The sequence below is a fragment of the Lepus europaeus genome, chromosome 9, assembly GCF_033115175.1.
Source record: "Lepus europaeus isolate LE1 chromosome 9, mLepTim1.pri, whole genome shotgun sequence".
NCBI lineage: Eukaryota > Metazoa > Chordata > Mammalia > Lagomorpha > Leporidae > Lepus > Lepus europaeus.
In genome coordinates, this window is record NC_084835.1 from 114,627,522 (window position 1) to 114,645,872 (window position 18,351).

Sequence of the window (18,351 nt, forward strand, 5' to 3'; positions counted from 1 at the left end):
CCTGCTAATGGCCTGGGAAAGCAGTGAAAGATGGCCCAAGTATTTGGATCCCTACCACCCATGTTGGAGAACAGGAAAAAGCTCCTGGCTCCTGACTTCAGCCCACTTCAGATTCAGTCATTCCAGCCATTTGGGGAGTGAACCAGCAGATGAAAGATCGTCTGTTTTCCTCTCTCTCTCTAAATCTTCCTTTCAAATAAATATGTAAATGTTTTAAAAATATTTTTAAATTTTTTTATCCCAATTTTAGACATGTCAGATGGTGATGATCCCTCATTTTCAATATAATAGGAATAAAAATAATTGTAGAGGTGTTCAAATTTTTATTAGTTCACCCTGAGAGTGCAGGACCTGGGGATATGATGGAAGAACCTTAGGTATTCATATTTTAAGGTAAAGGTAGGACATGTCAGACATGATTACAAGCATATGCAATGGATATATCTTCTGCTCACCTACTTATATAACCCTCCTCCCAAGAGAATATGCAAATAGAAGTAGTTTTCAGCAATCTTTCTTTTTAAGAATTAACCAAGTAGTAGGGTTCTTGTCTTAAATATTCTCTTGGAGTAGGAATGGGTAACCACAGAGACAGGTAACTTCAACTCAGCATTGCTATATGGGATGAAGGTTAGAACACAATTTGACATTTTTCTTAAACAAGTACATTTCTTTCACTGTCAGTACATTCCTGTATCTGTTCTCAGAATCACCTTCATTTTCCACATCTCTTCTCCTATTCCTTGATACACTCCACCTGGCTCTTTTCTGCCCATAGGTGCTTGTCTGTACAATGTTAAAAAGCAGTGGTAGCTTCTGCTTCAATTGTCACCTGCATTTTTAATTCTTACCTTCATCATATCTAATACTACTGTCAGAACCTTTTTATTTCATCTGATTCAAGATCAGACATGTTGTGAATTTAAAGCAAATACTGAGATTATGACAAATAATGGAAACAGTGTTATCACCCATGAAGCAATTTTCCATGCTTACTGACAACTCAAGATAGAAAGAATAATCTGAAAGTAACAGTTTAGATTTAAGTCTTCAGTGGCTCCTCAACCTACATTAATATGATTTTTATTCATTCTGACATAATGTAGCAAAAATCACAAGAGCCGTGAGAAAGAAGTAGATACGAAGAAGCGGGAACAGTCTCCATTCACATTATAATGGAAGAAAACTAACAGCCAACTTAGGTTTTGCTAGAATGTAACATACCCACAGCCTTATCACTCTGGAGGCACATTTTGACATAATAATAAACCACTGAGAAAGAAACACTTTTATCTAGGTCAGAATGACAGACTCTCAAGTGTTAGAGAGCTTGAGGGGACTATAGTTTGAAACATCAGGAAGACGACTGCAATCTGTACAAAAATTCTCATCAAGTCTCAACATCGCTTAATAGTTTTCATCCAATACATTGTAATTACTGCACTGGCTTATACGGGCATAGCATTTTTATTTCTTCCTACCAAAATGGAATGAACCACATTTTATGACGACTACATTTATAATAAGATGCAGATGGTAAAGGAAACAGATGCCTCTGACATCATCTCCCACTTGCCTTCAACCTTTGCAGACACTGGCAGGCTGTAAACTCATTCAAAGGGACACAAGATAAGTTAGGCAGTTTTCCAATTGTTTCCAGTCTTCAAAATCACTGGCAGCAGCCACATTGCTTTCTTTGAATCATACAATGACAATTCTACAAAAATAAATTTGATTCTGAGTCTATGTCAGCCTTTAATGCAAAATTAATCATCATCATCAAAAAAAAAATCTCCACAAATACTGAGCATTTAGCAATTAGTAACTACTGATAGTTTTGTTTGACAGTGACAAAAAAGAACAGGGTGGGAGTGGTGTGATGGGGAACAGCTGTAGCTTCAGAGAGGCAAAAAAGATAGTTTTCAACACAAAAGCATGTCTAAAATAATCTACCAGTCTTTGGCACCCAGATTGTTCAAACATTTATTCCTTATGATTTCTAACAAAAAACTTTACGGAAGCTTTTCAGGTCACAGTTTCTGACCTAACAGGTAAGAAAACAAAACATACTCATTATGTATTTCCATCTGTATTTTCCAAAATGAATCCTATAGTTATGATAGGACCATTCACTACCACTGTATACTACACAGACTAAAAATCAATCTTTAATTTTTCCTTTTCTTTTACTTTCTGCAAGTTAGGTATATTAGAAGACCTTTTCAAAAAGATAAGAAACTTTTGAAATCCATCTTGAAAGCAAGAGATGCTTGGGTAAAGCAGCAATTCAAGGCCTTTAGCAGTGTTTTAGGTCTCAGACTACAGTTACATATGAAGGTGAGTTAAGACAAAAAAGTCTTTTACAATCTTTTACATCACCCCGACCCCACGATGTGACTTTATCTACAATTCTGTAGCAGAAATATTTAAGCAGAAAACATTTCAAAAACAAAGGTAAAGAAAGTGGTGACATAAATCCTACCAGGTCATATCAGATACGGTGCCTATTTTTAAAATAATCTCTCTGTGCAAGAAAACAATCTGAAAACACACACACACGCACGCATACACGCACACACACAGACTACAAGAATAAACAAACTTTCAATTCATATCCACCAAGTGGGCTGGAAAGCATTAGTGCAAATTTCTGCTGACCTGCAGCATTTAGTCCATAAACTTTGGATATCCTAGACGATCCATCAGTGTCCAGCAGATGTTTTCAATTAATTTAATTTCATCTCTAGGCAAATTCTGTTTCCAAACATTAGTATTAGTTGGTGATATTTCTCCTTCATAGGGGAGGTAAAAAAGGTTTGTGGAGGTGGCAAACAATATTTGGTTTAAACTAGCAGGAGACAAAGGAATCCCAAGAAAGGCAAAAATCCTTTCAGTGGTTTTCTGAGGAAAATGCACAATATCTTCAAACTTGACTAGCTGGTAGCTGGTAGGCAGCAAATCTTTATTTATTCTCAAGGCTGCCGCTGTGTTTGCAAGCCACAAATGAGACAATAGGGAAACTGCATTTGACTTGGATTTTGATAATTCTTTCTTCAAAGGTTCATACTCGAAAGCATAGCCTGAGTTTAAGCTACATTTGCCTTTACCTCCGTCTACTTTAAACAATTTTGCTAAGTGCTCTGGTACATTCTTCAAAGAGTAAAAACTTGGTTTACTACTGTACAACATTGAATAAATCCATGCCCGAGGGTCTCTTACCACATACAATGCCCTCATCGAAGTACCTAAAACTTCCTGAAAAAAATGAAGCTTTAAAGTCCAGCTCCCACTGTTTAAACTAAGCACAGGACGTGCACTTGGGTAATATACCAGGTGTCTCCTCAAAGCCCTAATGTATTCAGCATCTCTGTCAAAGGCGCCTTTCATTCTACTTCTTTGTTCTAGCAAAGACTCTTTCCTTTTCAATTTTCTTTTCTTTTCTTTATTCGCTGTAAAATATTGTGCCAGTTTACTCTTACTGGGTTCATGGAGATGAATATTTTGCAAATGTAGTTTTGTGTCCCGGACCAAAGACTGCAACCAACCTCGCAGTAATCGAAAATGCCCACTGCGGATATCTGACACTTTCCATTCACAGGCATCTACAAATGAGTCAATTTCAAATTCAGTTTCAGGGATATCAATGTAGGCTGTAGGAATCCTGATGTAGAGAAAATCACTACTGTTGAAAAAAAGTTGTTTGAGAATTTCAGCTCCTGAACCAGGAAGTGAGGTAATGACAACATCAGGAAGATCCACGTGGTACCCTTCAGGAGATAAAGCCTTCTTGCTTGCCTCAGCCTCTGCCCTTGTCCATTTTGCACAGATTGGTTGAGTGCAAGTGCTCCACACATCAAGAAGCTCAATAAACCACAAGGCAATAACAAGTATTAATATCCATCGCATTAGCTTTCTAAAAGAAAGGTAAAACCGCCATTGAAAAGTTAAAATCACCAAACTAATACACAAAATAAATCCAACTGCTATATTAAATTTAAATCCAAAAGGGAAAATAACTCTATCATGTCTCACAGGTTTTACTATTGCTTGAGTGCCCAAACCAAATCGGGTTATTTGGCCTTCATCAGCCACATTGGCAAAACCACCAAATCCCAGGTAATTGAATCTGGTCTTCAGGTTATGGTAGTCAGTCACAATGGAAACAACATGTTCACTATTATTCACAGAGAGGGAAATCTGAAGTCCAGAATTGGAGTTATCAATGAATCTGCAACCTGAAACATTGACATAAGGCCCATAAAAGATATAAGCAATTCTTGTGATTGTGGATTCCATTTGAAATGTAACATTTACAAATTGAGTCCACCGTTTCTTAAATTCAGCAGCTTGTTCTGCTTCCTGTATACTAGCTGTGGGGCTATTGCCATGATGATCAAACCAAAACATTTTGTAGTGTGCATCCCACACATCCATCATGGCACCATTGTAACTATTCTTAAATTTATATGGGATGTATTTAAAATCAATATCCAAATTATGAAAGAAGGCACTGACAGAATTTATTGGGGAATCTTCTTGCCTCTCAATGTGATCAACAACTAGCAGAGTTTGAGAATTTAAGAGAAGTAAAGCACGATAAACACTTTTCAGTCTCATTGCTGAAGAATAAGCAGACACTGCTTCCCCACTCACAAATATCATTTCTCCATGTTGAGAGGCAGTGATGATTTCCCCAGCTGCATCACCAACCTCCTCACCAGTCCACTTGAGCCACTGTGCACACTCTCCCAGCTGGCCTTCCCAGGGCTTGTTACACTGGCTTGAGGGTGATGGTGCAAATACCAATACATTGTTAAGGTGGCTCAATTTGGGGCCATAGAGAGCCTCAGAAACAAATACCTGCCCATTGGGAGCAAAAGTAAATGAGTTCTGATCTGGATGCTCATGTCCTGGGTTAAAGCTTCTCCACCCATCAATCCAGGAATAAGGCTGAAAGTGAACTATATCATACACAGCTCGTCCCCCCAGCTTCCCAGATTTAAAAGAAACAAAGGTATTGGTCTGGGTGTTTGGCAACCCAGCTCCATAGGTGACAACACCCCAATTAGGGAATGTATGCATTTTTGCAGTACCATATTCAGCAGGAGGCTGTGGGGTGAGCTGGGGATCATACCAGATGTACTCAGTATGAAGAGTACTCCATCTTTGGGCAGTGGAAGGAACCATTGGTCCATCTTTAGGTCTGTGCTTCCTAATTTGCTGAGCTAACCAATTTCCAGCTCCATTTTTTAAGATGAACTTATCCAAGAAAACAAGCTGGCTCTCTGGACCATAAAACCAATTATAATTGGAATCTGCTATACCTACAGTTCTTTGGAAACCTGGTAAAAGAGTGGCATAATAAAACCAAAAGTGCATTTTTAACCAGTTATTATCTAAGTTATTGATATTAAAATGGCGCTGAGCCAGAAAAACATACTGTGTGACTGATTTAGCTGTGTAGCTCCCATATGCCACACCTTCATCCAAAGAACCATCAACAACATGATTCAATAGAAACATTGTCTTTTCCATCACATCCACTACAACTTGTTTCCATATATTTGCTTTAGAACCTTTTTCTACCCCCGTGACCAAGGCTCCTGTGAGTAATGCTATCATATTTGTAGCTTGATGGTTATGGAGAAGTTGCTTGCCCCACGAGCGGACCTTGGAATATTCATACATTTCCTCAGTAATAATCCATATTTTTTCCAGATATATTTGTCTTCGATGATTATCTAATAAGTTATATAAAAAGTCAAAGGCAGTGGCAAAACCTGTTAAGGAATGCCCAACTGGAACCTCATCCCCTGGCGCATTCTCAACTAGCCAGTCTTTGTAGCCAACCATCCTGTCCATATATTCCAAGACAAATTCAAAGGCAACTTTGTCTTCTGGGCTTAACAAACAGTACAATGCTAAAGGAGGCAGATTATTACCATAAATTTCATTCCACTTGGCAGCAAAATCAGCATGCTTGGGTGGAGGTAGGTAGTATGTCGGGTTGGACAGCATAACCATCACTGCACTTCTGATAGCTCTGAAAAGATGCAAATGGCTTGTGTGAGACTTTTGTCTCATTGAGTGGATTTCTCCAGCATCAAAATACAAACTTGGATGGAGCATACTTTTCTTCAGCTTTTGGTTGGCCTTGAAATCTTGTACTTTTTGTGTCTTAAACTGATTTATATCATCTGTGAAAACTGCCCATTCAGAGTAATTACTCACTGATTCCTCAAGAGTAGAGAAACCAAACATCACTAATGCTAAAAATAGGAAATGTCCTATAAACATTAACGCCATGATCCATCGGGGAGTTCCCTTCCTTAGGCAAACATGTCAAACACGGTGCTCAGTGTGCTTCCCATCTGGTTAGTATAAAACATACATTAAAGGCCTTGATAAAACAAAGATTGTAAATCTTATATACTGTGAAATCCAGCTGATAGTCGGCTCATTCAAAGCAAGTATAGTTGGCAAAGAGAAAAAAAATAAAAAACTTACACTGTCTATCTGTGTCCTTGGCACAGTCTTCCTTCCAATAAAACTTTAAGAAATGTTAAAACCTCTAATTTTTCTGTAACACACAGGAAACAGTGGTATAGTAAAAAAAATAAAAAGTACTCTGAATTCAGAATTTACTTCCTTTATATAAATCTATTAAACAGGAAAAGTCAAAACACACATTGTAAAAAAGAGAAAAGAAAACACTCCAAAATTCAAATTAAAAGTCATCCTTAGCATAGGAAACGATCATTGGTGATAAACTCACATGTATGGTACATTTATATGTCTTCCCAAAGAAGACAGAAGTACTGAAGTACTGACATTCTTTGAGTGAGTGGACACAGCTGCTTCTTCTCTCAACTTCTTATAATTCATGCTTTGTAAACGTTTTCTTCTTCCATTTTTAAGAGAAAACATCCTCAACAAGTGTTCGAAGTCCCACTTGGTTTAAAAAAAAAAATCAAAGTATCTGACGTCATTTAAAATCTGGCTTTTTTCAGGCTTTCTTACTCAGCAGCCTATTATGACAGAAACAGTATTTTTACATCTTCTTTGATCAGCTTCACTAGAACAAATATAAAAATGTATTATCTTCAGCCACCTAGGTACTTCTCTTCCAATCATGAAGTAACCACCAATTGGGAAAGAAAACTCCCCTTTCACCAATAGAGGCAGTTCTTTTCTGTTCCTTTTTCATGATAGTCCTTTCTGGTGCAAAAAAAGAAAAAACAAAACAAATTCTTTGAGGCCACAAGTATGCTGGGAGTGAAAGTAAACTGATCATTTAAATATTCTATATTCATTTAATAGAAATTTTAGAAATCACAATAAAGTATAATATTGTACACAATCTAACCAAGCTCAAGTGAATTGTTCTTACACTTTCACACAGAAATTTGGATCCCAGTGAATGTTAGACAAGTAACTACGAGATGTTTTTGTATTTTAACTGTGGTTTGCTTTACTCAAACAGATTTTTACCCAGATGCAATGAGCACAAAGATGAGTCCTGCCATCTCCCTTGTTAAGACGGTTACAAAGGACCCACGGCCAAAAATGTAACAGCATTTTGGCCTTTTTCCCCACTCTGGCTGAAGGCTGCAGAGAGAACTAGCGACGGTGCGCCCGCCTCTCACCTGTGGCCTGGGCGTCGTGCCAGCGGCGGCCGCCAGAGGGCGCGCTCGCCCAGACGGAGACGGCGTCCTCGCCTCGCCGGTCCTGGCTGGAAGACGCTAACCAAGTTTCAGTGTTGGACAAGTCTCCTCTCCGGAGGAAACATCACCGCCAGGAGTTTCCTGACCCGCCCTGCCTGTTGCATTTTTCTACTCGGCTGCTACGAACGGGCCGGCCCCGGTGCCCGCCCCCCGCTCCCCGCCTCGGAGGCTGCGGCTCGGGCCGAGGGACCCCGGACCGGCCAGGTGCGCTTACCTCAGGCAGCTCCGACGGGGTCTCGGCCGCGCGGGGCCCCGGAGGCGGACGTGGGCAGTTCGCGGACAGCGCTCAGCCCTGGGGCCGGGCCCGGCGCTGCCCGCGCGGCTCTCGGCGGCCGCGGCGGCGCCCCCCGCGCTCCCACCGGCGGCGGCCCCGCGCTCGCTCGCCCTCGTCGGCTGGGGCCCCGCGCCCCGCGGACACGCCCGCCCTCGGGCAACGCCGGACGCCCGCGGGAAGGCGGGCCGGGCCGCGAGCGGCTGAGCCGCCGAGGCGGGCGCTCTCCGGAGCGCCGGGTCCGGTGCGGCGTCCGCGTCTCCAGGCCCGGAGCCCGCCGCGGCAGCCGCTCCTCAGAGCCAGCTCCGGCCGCGCGGCCCGGGGAGGGCGAGAGACCGCGACGCGGGCCGGCGGGCGGGGGCGGGGCCGGGGGCGGGGCCTGGGGAGGCCTGGCGACGGTGACGCGCGGGCCGGCGGGCGGGGGCGGGGCCGGGGCGGGGCCTCGGGAGCGGCCGGGCGACGGTGGCGCGCGGGCCGGCGGGCGGGGGCGGGGCCGGGGCGGGGCCGGGGGTGGGGCCAGCACCTCCTCTCCAGAATCCTAGGGAGGCTCCAGGCGCGGGTTCGAGGCTGCTGCGGCGGCCGCGCGCTCCGGGGCGGGCAGCTGGAGGCGTGGTGGTTGGGAGTCAGAAATCCTGAAGTCTCGCTGGGCTGACGCTCAGACCTCTGAGGATGGGGGCAAGGACAACGTTCCCCGGGCCGGGAATGGCGCCGTGGGGTGACAGGAGTCACCCCTGAGGGAACCGCTGGGGCGAGAGGCCGCCTGGCTGAGGAGCCTGTCGCCTGTCGTATGGAAAAGCAAAGCACCCGGATCCATGTCTGCGAAGTAGCCCAGTTGTTAAGGTGAAAGGGAAAAACATCTGTCGGCTTTGTGGGTGAACGTATGGGACCGGCAGGTCTGAGGAGTCTGACGGCAGTGGGCCCTGCTGTATTCCACACGCGGGACTTCTCACCCCTGTCTGGAACCCAAGTGTGACCTCAGCTCCCACAGATAATAACTTGGCACAGACGAGAGTCCAGTGAAACAGGAAGCGTCCCACATGCACAGTCCCAGCCGCAGCTGAGGACCATTAGCGCCTCTGTCTCCTCTGGTTCTATTCTATATTGTTATTGTGGACAGATGAATCCATTTAAAAGTCAGGGCCGAGCTGAGAGCTTGGATCAACTCCCGGTAAAAATCAAGTAGTAGACTGTTGTGTGCAGAATAAAGTTCAGGTCATTTAACTTGAAGATGAAAATGTAACCCCCACCTCCTTGTCACTCTGTGTTGTAAGGTTGAGAATCTTATCCCAGTTCAGATGATCAAGCTTTCTTTAGCTTCTGCAAAAATGCCTATTGCCTTGCTTCTTTCACCGAGTGCTATATCCGCCACCTCTACTTACCAGTTAAATGTTTTCTTGCTATTGAATTTCTCTTATCACCGCATCTCAGCTCAGATGTGTAAATGCCTCAGTAAATACCTACTGAGCTTCCACAGCCAGGATGTATTACTCCAGCACTGTATTATGTGCACCTATATTCAGTCCTTATGTTGTTTGTGTTATGTGTACTATTTCATATGCTTGACTCCAGTACTCTGTTTAAAGCTCTTTCAAGTGATGGGAGTTTGGGTCACTGCTCTATCTGGGATGGATACGAGTTGAAACATTTACAATCTGCTTGTCATAGAGCCTTGCCTCCTTCTTTGAAATTTATTGTAAGACAAATGTGCTCCTCTGATCTGCAGAAACACATCTTCCAGTAAACATCTCTATTGTCCCTCTATGTGGTCCATGATGGAGAAAGATGACCCAAATATGGGATAGTAGAGTTGGAGGAAAAGGGAGCCCAACTTCAGATATTTCTACATTCTCTGCAGAGAGGAGCTTAGGAAAGAGTGTTAGTAAATATGCAGACTCTGTCTCAGAACAAAGTGTGTGGGTAAGGTCACTTCTCCTGAGGCTCCAAAGTGAGGCAGATTGAGAGGGCAAGATCAATCTGTGAAGCTAGTATTTTAACTTTCATCCAATAATCATTTTTTCAAATTTCTTAACATCCAAATGATCATTTCCAGTTTACAGATGAGCGAATTCGGGTACAGACATACTGTTCTTTCAATTCTGCCCCAGGTGTTTGCATGGAAGCTATGGGGCTGCAGCTAACCCCTCAGCATTCTCTGAGGCACTCTCAGGCTAATTCATGTTGAACGAGCATCTTCTCACAGTTGTGAAATATGAGAGTGTGAAAATAAAGCAGGGAGCCACAGCTGAACAACCCAAATCACTGGCAGAAAGGATGGTAGGTAAACGGCACTAATAAAATGAGGAGAGCCTTGTTTCCTGTGAACTAAAAATGGATCGCTCCAATTATTGTTTTTCCACATGTGAAGATGGCACAAAGTTAGTTAATTATAAATAATGCATCTGACCATAGAAGGAAAGAGCTACACACTATATTATTGTACATTAAAAACCTTTATGAGTGTGGCAGGAGACATTTATACCAACAGCTGCTCAATTCAGAATCCTGGAGCAGTTTCTTATTTTAATGCAAGTGAAGAATAGTACAGCCAATTGCTCTGGGGATTTCCCTCAATATAAGAAGATTTTAAATCTACATGAGATTTTGCTCATTGATTTCAATGCACTTATGAAAATCTGTTTTCTTTATTTGCATATTTTTCAAGCTACTCCCAGCCACCTACTTAGAGACAGTGGTTTCGGGAATAAATTCTCCAGGAAAGAAGAATTACCCCCTCTTTCCCTCCATCCATATTGAGAATCTCTCTCTCTCTCTCTCCCTCTATCTCTCTCTCTCTCTTTCTTTCTCCCTCCCATTATTCCTCCTCCTTTTAAGATTCCTCAGTATCAGTCCCAGAGCCTAGCACTTTGTGTTGAATGTTAAACATGAAATATCAACCCAATCTATAGCATAAGAGAAAAGTCATAAAGGTATAAAGTGTGTTGCCAAATTCTGAGCAAAGTCACACTGTGATTTTCCCCTAACAGCTGCAGAGAAGCTTGTTACCATACAAACTGTAGTTAGAGCTGTGTCTTGGGGTGACTTAATTCAAGTGACACGTAAGACTGGGAATATGGCCAATATTTTAAACAGAATTTCTGCCGGAATTTTGTCTTAAGATAGGCAAATTCAAGTTTTGAGCCTTAGAACATAAAGAAAATACTACATTGTCTTCCAGAACAATAAACTGCAAGCAGTAAAACAAGACAGTACATAAAGTGTCTGGACTGCAGTCTCGTTTTTCCATGATCTGTTTTTCTGGTTAACTCTGGATAATTGGGGCGAAGATACCCAGGAGCCTTAAATTCACATTTTAGCAGTTGGCCATGCACAGCTCTCCAATGCATGGGCTTGTACCCAGCACAGGTATTTGAATCTGATGGCTTTGTTTTTCTTCTCTTAGCATAGCCCTTCTTTGATATGGCTTTGACTGTGAGAACTCAGATGCAGATATCTTGAGTCACTACTGGGATCAGATGTATAGGACATAGGTCCTTTGGCAATATCAGATCTAGAGTTTGCCCCCTAGAGTAGGAATATAGCAGTCATGACTGTTTAGAAACAGACATGAAACTTAAGCTGCATCTTTTATAGCACAATTGGCCAGCAATAATAGGCCACATCAATAATAAGGACAAAACCACAGATTTAGAGGAGGCAGTAGAATCTCAAACTGCTCTTTTTGAAACTGCTTTGAATGCAGAACATCTCAAAATGATGGGGATTTTGCCTGTAGAGTTACTAATGAAGAGGTGGCTGAGTGTTTCTTCGATTTGTGTATTCATCTATATAAGAGTCAGTATAACCATAACTGGATTTTAAGAAAACTCAAAGACACCAAAGCCAAATTCTGAGGAAAGGAATTTCCCCATAGGTCTGCTAAATCTTAGTGTTTAGAAAGGAGAAACTTTACTGCTACTAGATCTACTTGCATACAGTTTTGCTTTTGCAGTGGAAGAAAAATTTAAACAATATGAACCTAATAAAGGGATCATGAGATGGATTCTCCAGAGCTCTTCCTCCTTATTCCAGTGGTTCTCAGCTCAGGGTAGTTGTAACCTGCAGGGCACACTTGACAATTCTGGAGGATTTTTGATTTTCACAACTGGTCTACAGTAGGGGAGAATGCTTATATCTAGTTGACTACAGGCCATGAATGCTGCCAAATATCCTACAGTACAAAGAACAACACCAAGAATTCCCCTAACCAAACAATTATCCTACCCAGAAAGTCCAAAGTACTGCTAGTGAAAACCGCTGACCTAGCCTACTGACTCTTGTAGTTGATTCTGTGAAGATTGTTGGTAGTTCAAGTAAAGTCTTGAATTATACCCAATTATCTATTTGCAGTTTAATCAAGAGCCAGCTGCAATGGTTTAAATGCATAGATCCCTCAGTAATCCATATATTTAAACCCAATACCCAATATGATAGCATTAAATGATGGGGGACTGTGGGAATTGGTTGTCATGAGTGTCATAAGTCAAGAGGATGAAGTGAGGGCCTTGGTCCCTTGTCCTCCTGTTTCAGACAGTTCTGTGCTTTTATAACAGAGTACAGTGGGTAATTTATCAGGATTGGAAATTTATGTTCTCACAGTTCTGAAGGCTGGGAAGTCCAAGGTCCAGTCTCTTGTTTCCAAGATGATGTCTGAAGGCTGCCTCCTGCAGAAGGCAGGAAAGATATGCCCTCGTGGGACAGAAGAGTAGCAGAGTGAAGGAAAGTAGAGAGAGGAATAGAGAGACCACTGGAGCATGCACGTGTGTGTTTGCATGTGTGTGTCGGGGGGGTATAATTTACTCCCAAACCCCTATTTATAACAGCATTAATCAATGCATTAACATAAAGCCCTCATGACTTAAACACCTCACATTAGTCCCCATCTCCCAACATTGTTACATTGGGGATTAATTTTCCAACATATGAACTGTGGCAGGATGGAGGAGACACCTTCTTCTGCCATGTGAAGACAAAACATTCTCCTGTTTTTCTACCCCTTCCACCATTTGGAGTTGAAGCAAGTTCTTATCAGGCACTAAATCTGTTGGCATGTTGATCTTGGACTTCCCTTCCTCAAGAACTGTGAGAATGTATGAATTGTCCAGTCTGTGGAAAGAACACAGAACATAAGAACATTGCTAGCTACTTGGAATGGAACATAAATTACTCTCATATCCATAGAGCAGAATTTGATCAAGAGAGAAGGGAAAAATGTGCTCTAATGAAGCCAGTAAGGCTGTGCTATCCATGAAAGTGGCCACTAGCCTTGTAAATTAAAATACAATCTAATTAAATAAAATTTAAAATAGATTTCTTAGTTGTACCATCCACATTTCCAATATCCAATATTCATTTGTGGTTAGCATTTGTCATATCAAATAGCATAGCTATAGAGTATTCCCTTTGTTGCAGAAGGTTCTGTTAGGTATTACCACTATAGAGAAAACAGTCAAGGAGGGAGAAAGACAGTATAACATTTTCTTCAGAGGTCTCCAGTCACAGGACTATGTGGTTTTGGTAGGCAGTTATCGTAATGATGATGATGTTGATGCTCTACTTCTAATGATAATAGCTGAAACTTGTTAAGCATGTGTTATGTGCAGAAGACTGTTCAGAGGGCTCCCTCTGCAACCTTCCAAACTATGTAAACACTTCCCATGGTACTGTCCTGTCCCACTATATAATGTGTGAGTGAAGACAGACAAATAATTATTGACATGTGGAATGTAAGGGCCTAGATAGCCTTATAGTCTGATGATAGATCGAAATATCAGCTTCTACAGGACATTATCTAATTTTACTTATGCCTTCGATTTTTTTGGAAAAATTTTTGAGGGGTAAATAAAATATATCCAGAAACTTCAGGATTTTGATTATAAAAATAAATTTCATAACTTTGCCTACTTTAACCCAACTGTGCCCTTATTTTAATACTGAGTAGAAAAACACCTTCCCTTCTTTCAAGTCATCTATTACTATAACCCTTCTCAGACTGGTATGAAGACTGATGATACATTCAAATAATCAGATTAGTATCTGTAGAAGTGTATTAAATTTAATTTTCACAATTTATTCAATAAATATTCACTGAATAGTCAGTAATGCACAGTGCTAGACACTAGGACTTAAGCAAAAAAAAAAAAAAAAAAAAGTCCTAGCTAAATGCAGCTTATAATCTTGTGGATAGAAACGACATAAAAGGCATGAATTATTACTTCTTTTTTTCTGTAGTTTAATCACTACTTCATTTAAATGGCTTTGAAGGATCAGCTGTATCTTGATGTCCATTATTTTCAAAAGCACATTTAAATTGATGAAGCCTGGAGAATTGTAATGACTCAAGAGCTAGGAAAATAGATAGAATGTTTGCATTCTTTTTTTTTTTTTTTTCTGGAAATGTACCCCTTCTGTTACAATCCTGGAGCTCAGCCAGGTGCAAAGCAAGCTGGCTGACTACTACAGAAAGGAATCCTAGAACCTCTTTTGCTGATCTGCTTCCAGAGTTTCCAGCACAGCTAGCCAAACTTCCTGTAGACAGTGAGAGAACTCAGAAACAACTGATAGTTCAGCTGTTTATCTCTGAGCAATCGGGAATGGGACTGAGCTGTTTTCCCCACAGCTGGCCACAAAGCAGGCCATTGAGAAGGTTCGGTATGAAAGAATAGGGTCTTACTGGTGCCGTCTGCCTCATCACAGGTCAGAGCTTTCTGTCATGAGATTCAATCAAATCCAAATGCAAGATGAAAATCATCTTCATTGGTAACCTTGCTAAGTATAGTAAGTAGAAAGATATGGACAGAATCGTGTTTCCCAAAATCCCATAACGATACAAATGACAGCAGCTCTTAATAATCCCCTGAGCTGAAAATGCAGATTTAAGGAGTCTAGAATGAAATCTATAATTTCATATTCTTAGCAGATCCTTAAAGTGATTCTTATCACCAGAGAAGTTTTGGAAATACCAGAGTAGAGCACAAAGAGTGTTTTCCTTCCTGTAATAGTTTTAGGTGCAGCGAACCATTCAAGTGCCATCCTAGGCCCTTTTCTGTTTCAGATATCACAGGTTTATGCATTTACCTGGATTAGAAGTGAGACAATTCTGAGTTGGTATCCAAGCTCTGAAACTCTGTGTAAATTGCTATGAGACACTGAGACAGAGGTTGCTTAACTTATCTGAGCAAAGATGTCCTCATCTGTCAAATGAGGTTATAATATTCCTAACTACATAGAGTAGTTGGGAAGCTTAAGTGACAAGAAGCAGGTAAATTTCCTAGCACAGAGCTTTGGGAATTGCTGAAAGAGAGCTCTTTATATTAAAAAAAAATATTTTACATGTTTGTGTCATTTAATCATTTTAACAATCATGTGAATGACATGATTATAGTAATTTTGTGTATTTAAAAACTAAAACAAATTCAGGATAGAAAATGTCATGTCTTAAGTAGTGTGATAAAAATAGTTCATGGATACTGGTATCTAACAAGTTGATTTTTTAATTTGTCTAATTTTCAAGAAGAATATTTTAAGGTATTATCTAGTACAATTACTTCTTTTACTGGTGAAGAATCCAGGGAAGTACACTTATAAGGACAGGGTGAAAGAAGTAGAAAAGCAATAGGAACCACAACCCAATTTTTTTCTGCCCACTCACAGCCTTGTCTACGTTGTTGATGACACTAGGTGTCTATAAGTATATCGGATGACAGGTGTTTCAGATTTGCTTCTCCTAATATTAAGAAAAACTCTAGTAGAATAATTATTCTATGTTCTTTTAAGCTGGAAGAATTTTCCAAAGATTTTTCTAGGATCCATTTGCACCAAATTTGTTTCAGCAGCTTACAAAAACTAAGTGTTTATCTACATCAGGGATTCTGTTTGAAGCAGTAACTTGATCTGGGCATGAAATTTGCATTTTTATCCAGTTTACCAATAAAAGTTTGGGAATGAGCTAATTAAACCATTCTGCCCTTGAAATTGGACCGAATTTGTGCATTCTCCTTCTTTTGTCTTTCCATCAGTCGCAGCCAGAATTTTGCACACATACTTTCCACTTGGTTAACTCATTGACTTAAACCATAGTGGAATCAAATCAAGGTCAAATGTTTTGGATCGAAAAAAAATCTGTGAAGCATATGTGTGGATGAATGATTTCAAAAGATATAATTTACATAATTTTCTCTGATTTATAAGTAAAATTCTCCTTCTAGGTATGTATTTCTTTCTAGAATATACACAGACATACACACGTATCATATAAATGTGTTATATATGAGATACGATATGTACTTCACATATACATATTACATATGAAATTCAAAGACAGGGAGAAAAATAGTGGCCAGGCCAATTTCAAAGCATGTGAGCTTTATATTAGTTATCTATTGCCACAAAACAAATTATCCCCACACTTGGTGCTGAAAACAAATGAATATTTACTTTCATAAGATTTCAGAGGTTAACAATCGGAGCAGCTGAGCAGCATAGTCCTGGCCTAGGTCTCTCAGGAGGTTGTTACTGGTGAGGAGTATGATGAGGCCATATGTACATCTAGAGAGAGAAACTGGGAGGCATTTTACAGTTTTGTTCTGTTCATAGCTTTCTCAAGAGAACACAGCAGACCACATGGCACTATCAAGAGAAACAACAGGTCAAGGTCACAAGGCAGAGGGAGAAAGGAGAGCTGTAGGCCAGGAGAAGAGGAGAGGCAGGGTCAGCAGGCCTGAGCCTTGAATAAGTCCAATGGGCTCTGACCATTTGGGCTGTCCCTTATCTGCTGGTGTGTGGCCCTGGATTTCTGGAGTGGTTGGAGAGTGGCCCAGAGTGGGAGAGCCCAGTAAGGGAGAGGGTTCAGATGTGGACTTTGTCAGCTGCTGAAGAAGTGGGACTGTCTGGCCTCTAGCTGGTGTTTCAGAATGGTCAAAATGGCATTTTCAAAGAAAAAAATTGGTTTTCTAGGACTGCAGTTTTTTGAGGGCTTGAATGGGCCTGAAAGATCTTCTATCAAGAAGATTCACTCAATAATTGTTCACAAAACTTCGTTTCTCACTGGCTATTGGCAGGCATTTCTGTTGCCTTTTTGTGAATCTCTCCATAACGAGGCTTGGTCATCCTCAAAACATGGCAGCTGGAGTCTCTAGAATTACAACTCAAGAGAGAGGGACAAGGAAGATGCCATATGCTCTTAGAAGTCACATGCCATCATCTTAGATCTATGTATGGGTGAAATTATGCCATACTTGTCTTTCATTGCCTGGCTTATTTTGCTTAATATAATGTCCTCCAGGTAAAGTTGATCTCACAGATTAGAGAATAAAAAAGTGGTTGCCAGGGGCTGGGGTGGTTGGAGGTAGGAGTGTTGGGAAGATATGGGCTAAAACATACAAAATTTCAGATAGAATAAACTCAAGAGATCTGTTCTACTATATGATTCCTACAGTTAGTAATATGTTATATTCTTGGGCCGGCACCGTGGCCACTTGGTTAATCCTCCGCCTGCAGTGCTGGCATCCCATATGGGCACCGGGTTCTAGTCCCGGTTGCTCCTCTTCCAGTCCAGCTCTCTGCTGTGGCCCGGGAAGACAATGGAGGATGGCCCAAGTGCTTGGGCCCTGCACCCGCATGGGAGACCAGGAGGAAGCACCTGGCTCCTGGCTTCGGATTGGCGCGGGGCGCTGGCCGTAGCAGCCATTTAGGGGGTGATCCAACGAAAGGAAGACCTTTCTCTCTGCCTCTCTCTCTCTTACTGTCTAACTCTGTCAAGTAAAAAAAAAAAGTTATATTCTTGACAAATGCACAGAGTACTTGTAAATTTTTTCACCATAAAAATGATACTGTGTTAAGTATGCATATGTAAATCAATTAGCCTTAGTCATTCCATAGTATGAATATATATATATTTCAAACTATTATATATTGTACACACTAAATAAATAAAATGCTATACATTGATTTAAAAAAATAAAGTTTGAAAGCAAAAAATAAAATATAATTGTTGCAAATGCAAAAGAATTTAGAATTTATGCACATGTATACAAATCTAATAAAGTACTAATAAGTCTGTAAATAAGTCTCAAAAAAAAGGTCGTACCCAATCAATTCTACCTTATTCTATTTCATAGAAGCAAGATATTTTTATCTAGCACACACATTTTAAGCCACCATGATATGATTGGAAGTATACTCTCAAAGAAAAGATAGAACATATGTTTTATTTTAGATTCCGGTTAAGGTAATGTTATTAGGAGAAATAATAAATGTTCAATTTATTTTACGTTTATTTTGGTAGTTACTATAATTTCATTATCTTTGTTATAAAAATGTTGTGTTTATAAAAAACAAAGATCATTTCCCTTCATGATG

General features: G+C 40.8%; 1 protein-coding gene across 2 annotated transcripts; it reads right to left on the reverse strand.

The window, feature by feature from the left end:
- Positions 1-340: 340 nt before the first annotated feature.
- Positions 341-8,021, reverse strand: DSEL (dermatan sulfate epimerase like). 2 transcript variants are annotated; one of them, XM_062201784.1, is made up of 3 exons: positions 7,939-8,021; positions 6,776-7,218; positions 341-6,043 (listed from the first exon to the last, which is right to left on the reverse strand). In XM_062201784.1, the coding sequence occupies exons 2-3, from the start codon at positions 6,925-6,927 to the stop codon at positions 2,668-2,670; spliced, it is 3,528 nt and encodes a 1,175-aa protein (XP_062057768.1). In that variant the 5' UTR covers positions 6,928-7,218; positions 7,939-8,021; the 3' UTR covers positions 341-2,667. The 2 variants fall into 2 exon arrangements, with proteins under 2 accessions (XP_062057768.1, XP_062057767.1); XM_062201783.1 differs by having other exon boundaries at positions 341-7,218.
- Positions 8,022-18,351: the final 10,330 nt, after the last annotated feature.

Excerpts from the sequence above, each read along its gene's own strand:
- DSEL (XM_062201783.1), bottom strand. The coding sequence starts at position 6,306 with ATGGCGTTAATGTTTATAGGACATTTCCTATTTTTAGCATTAGTGATG.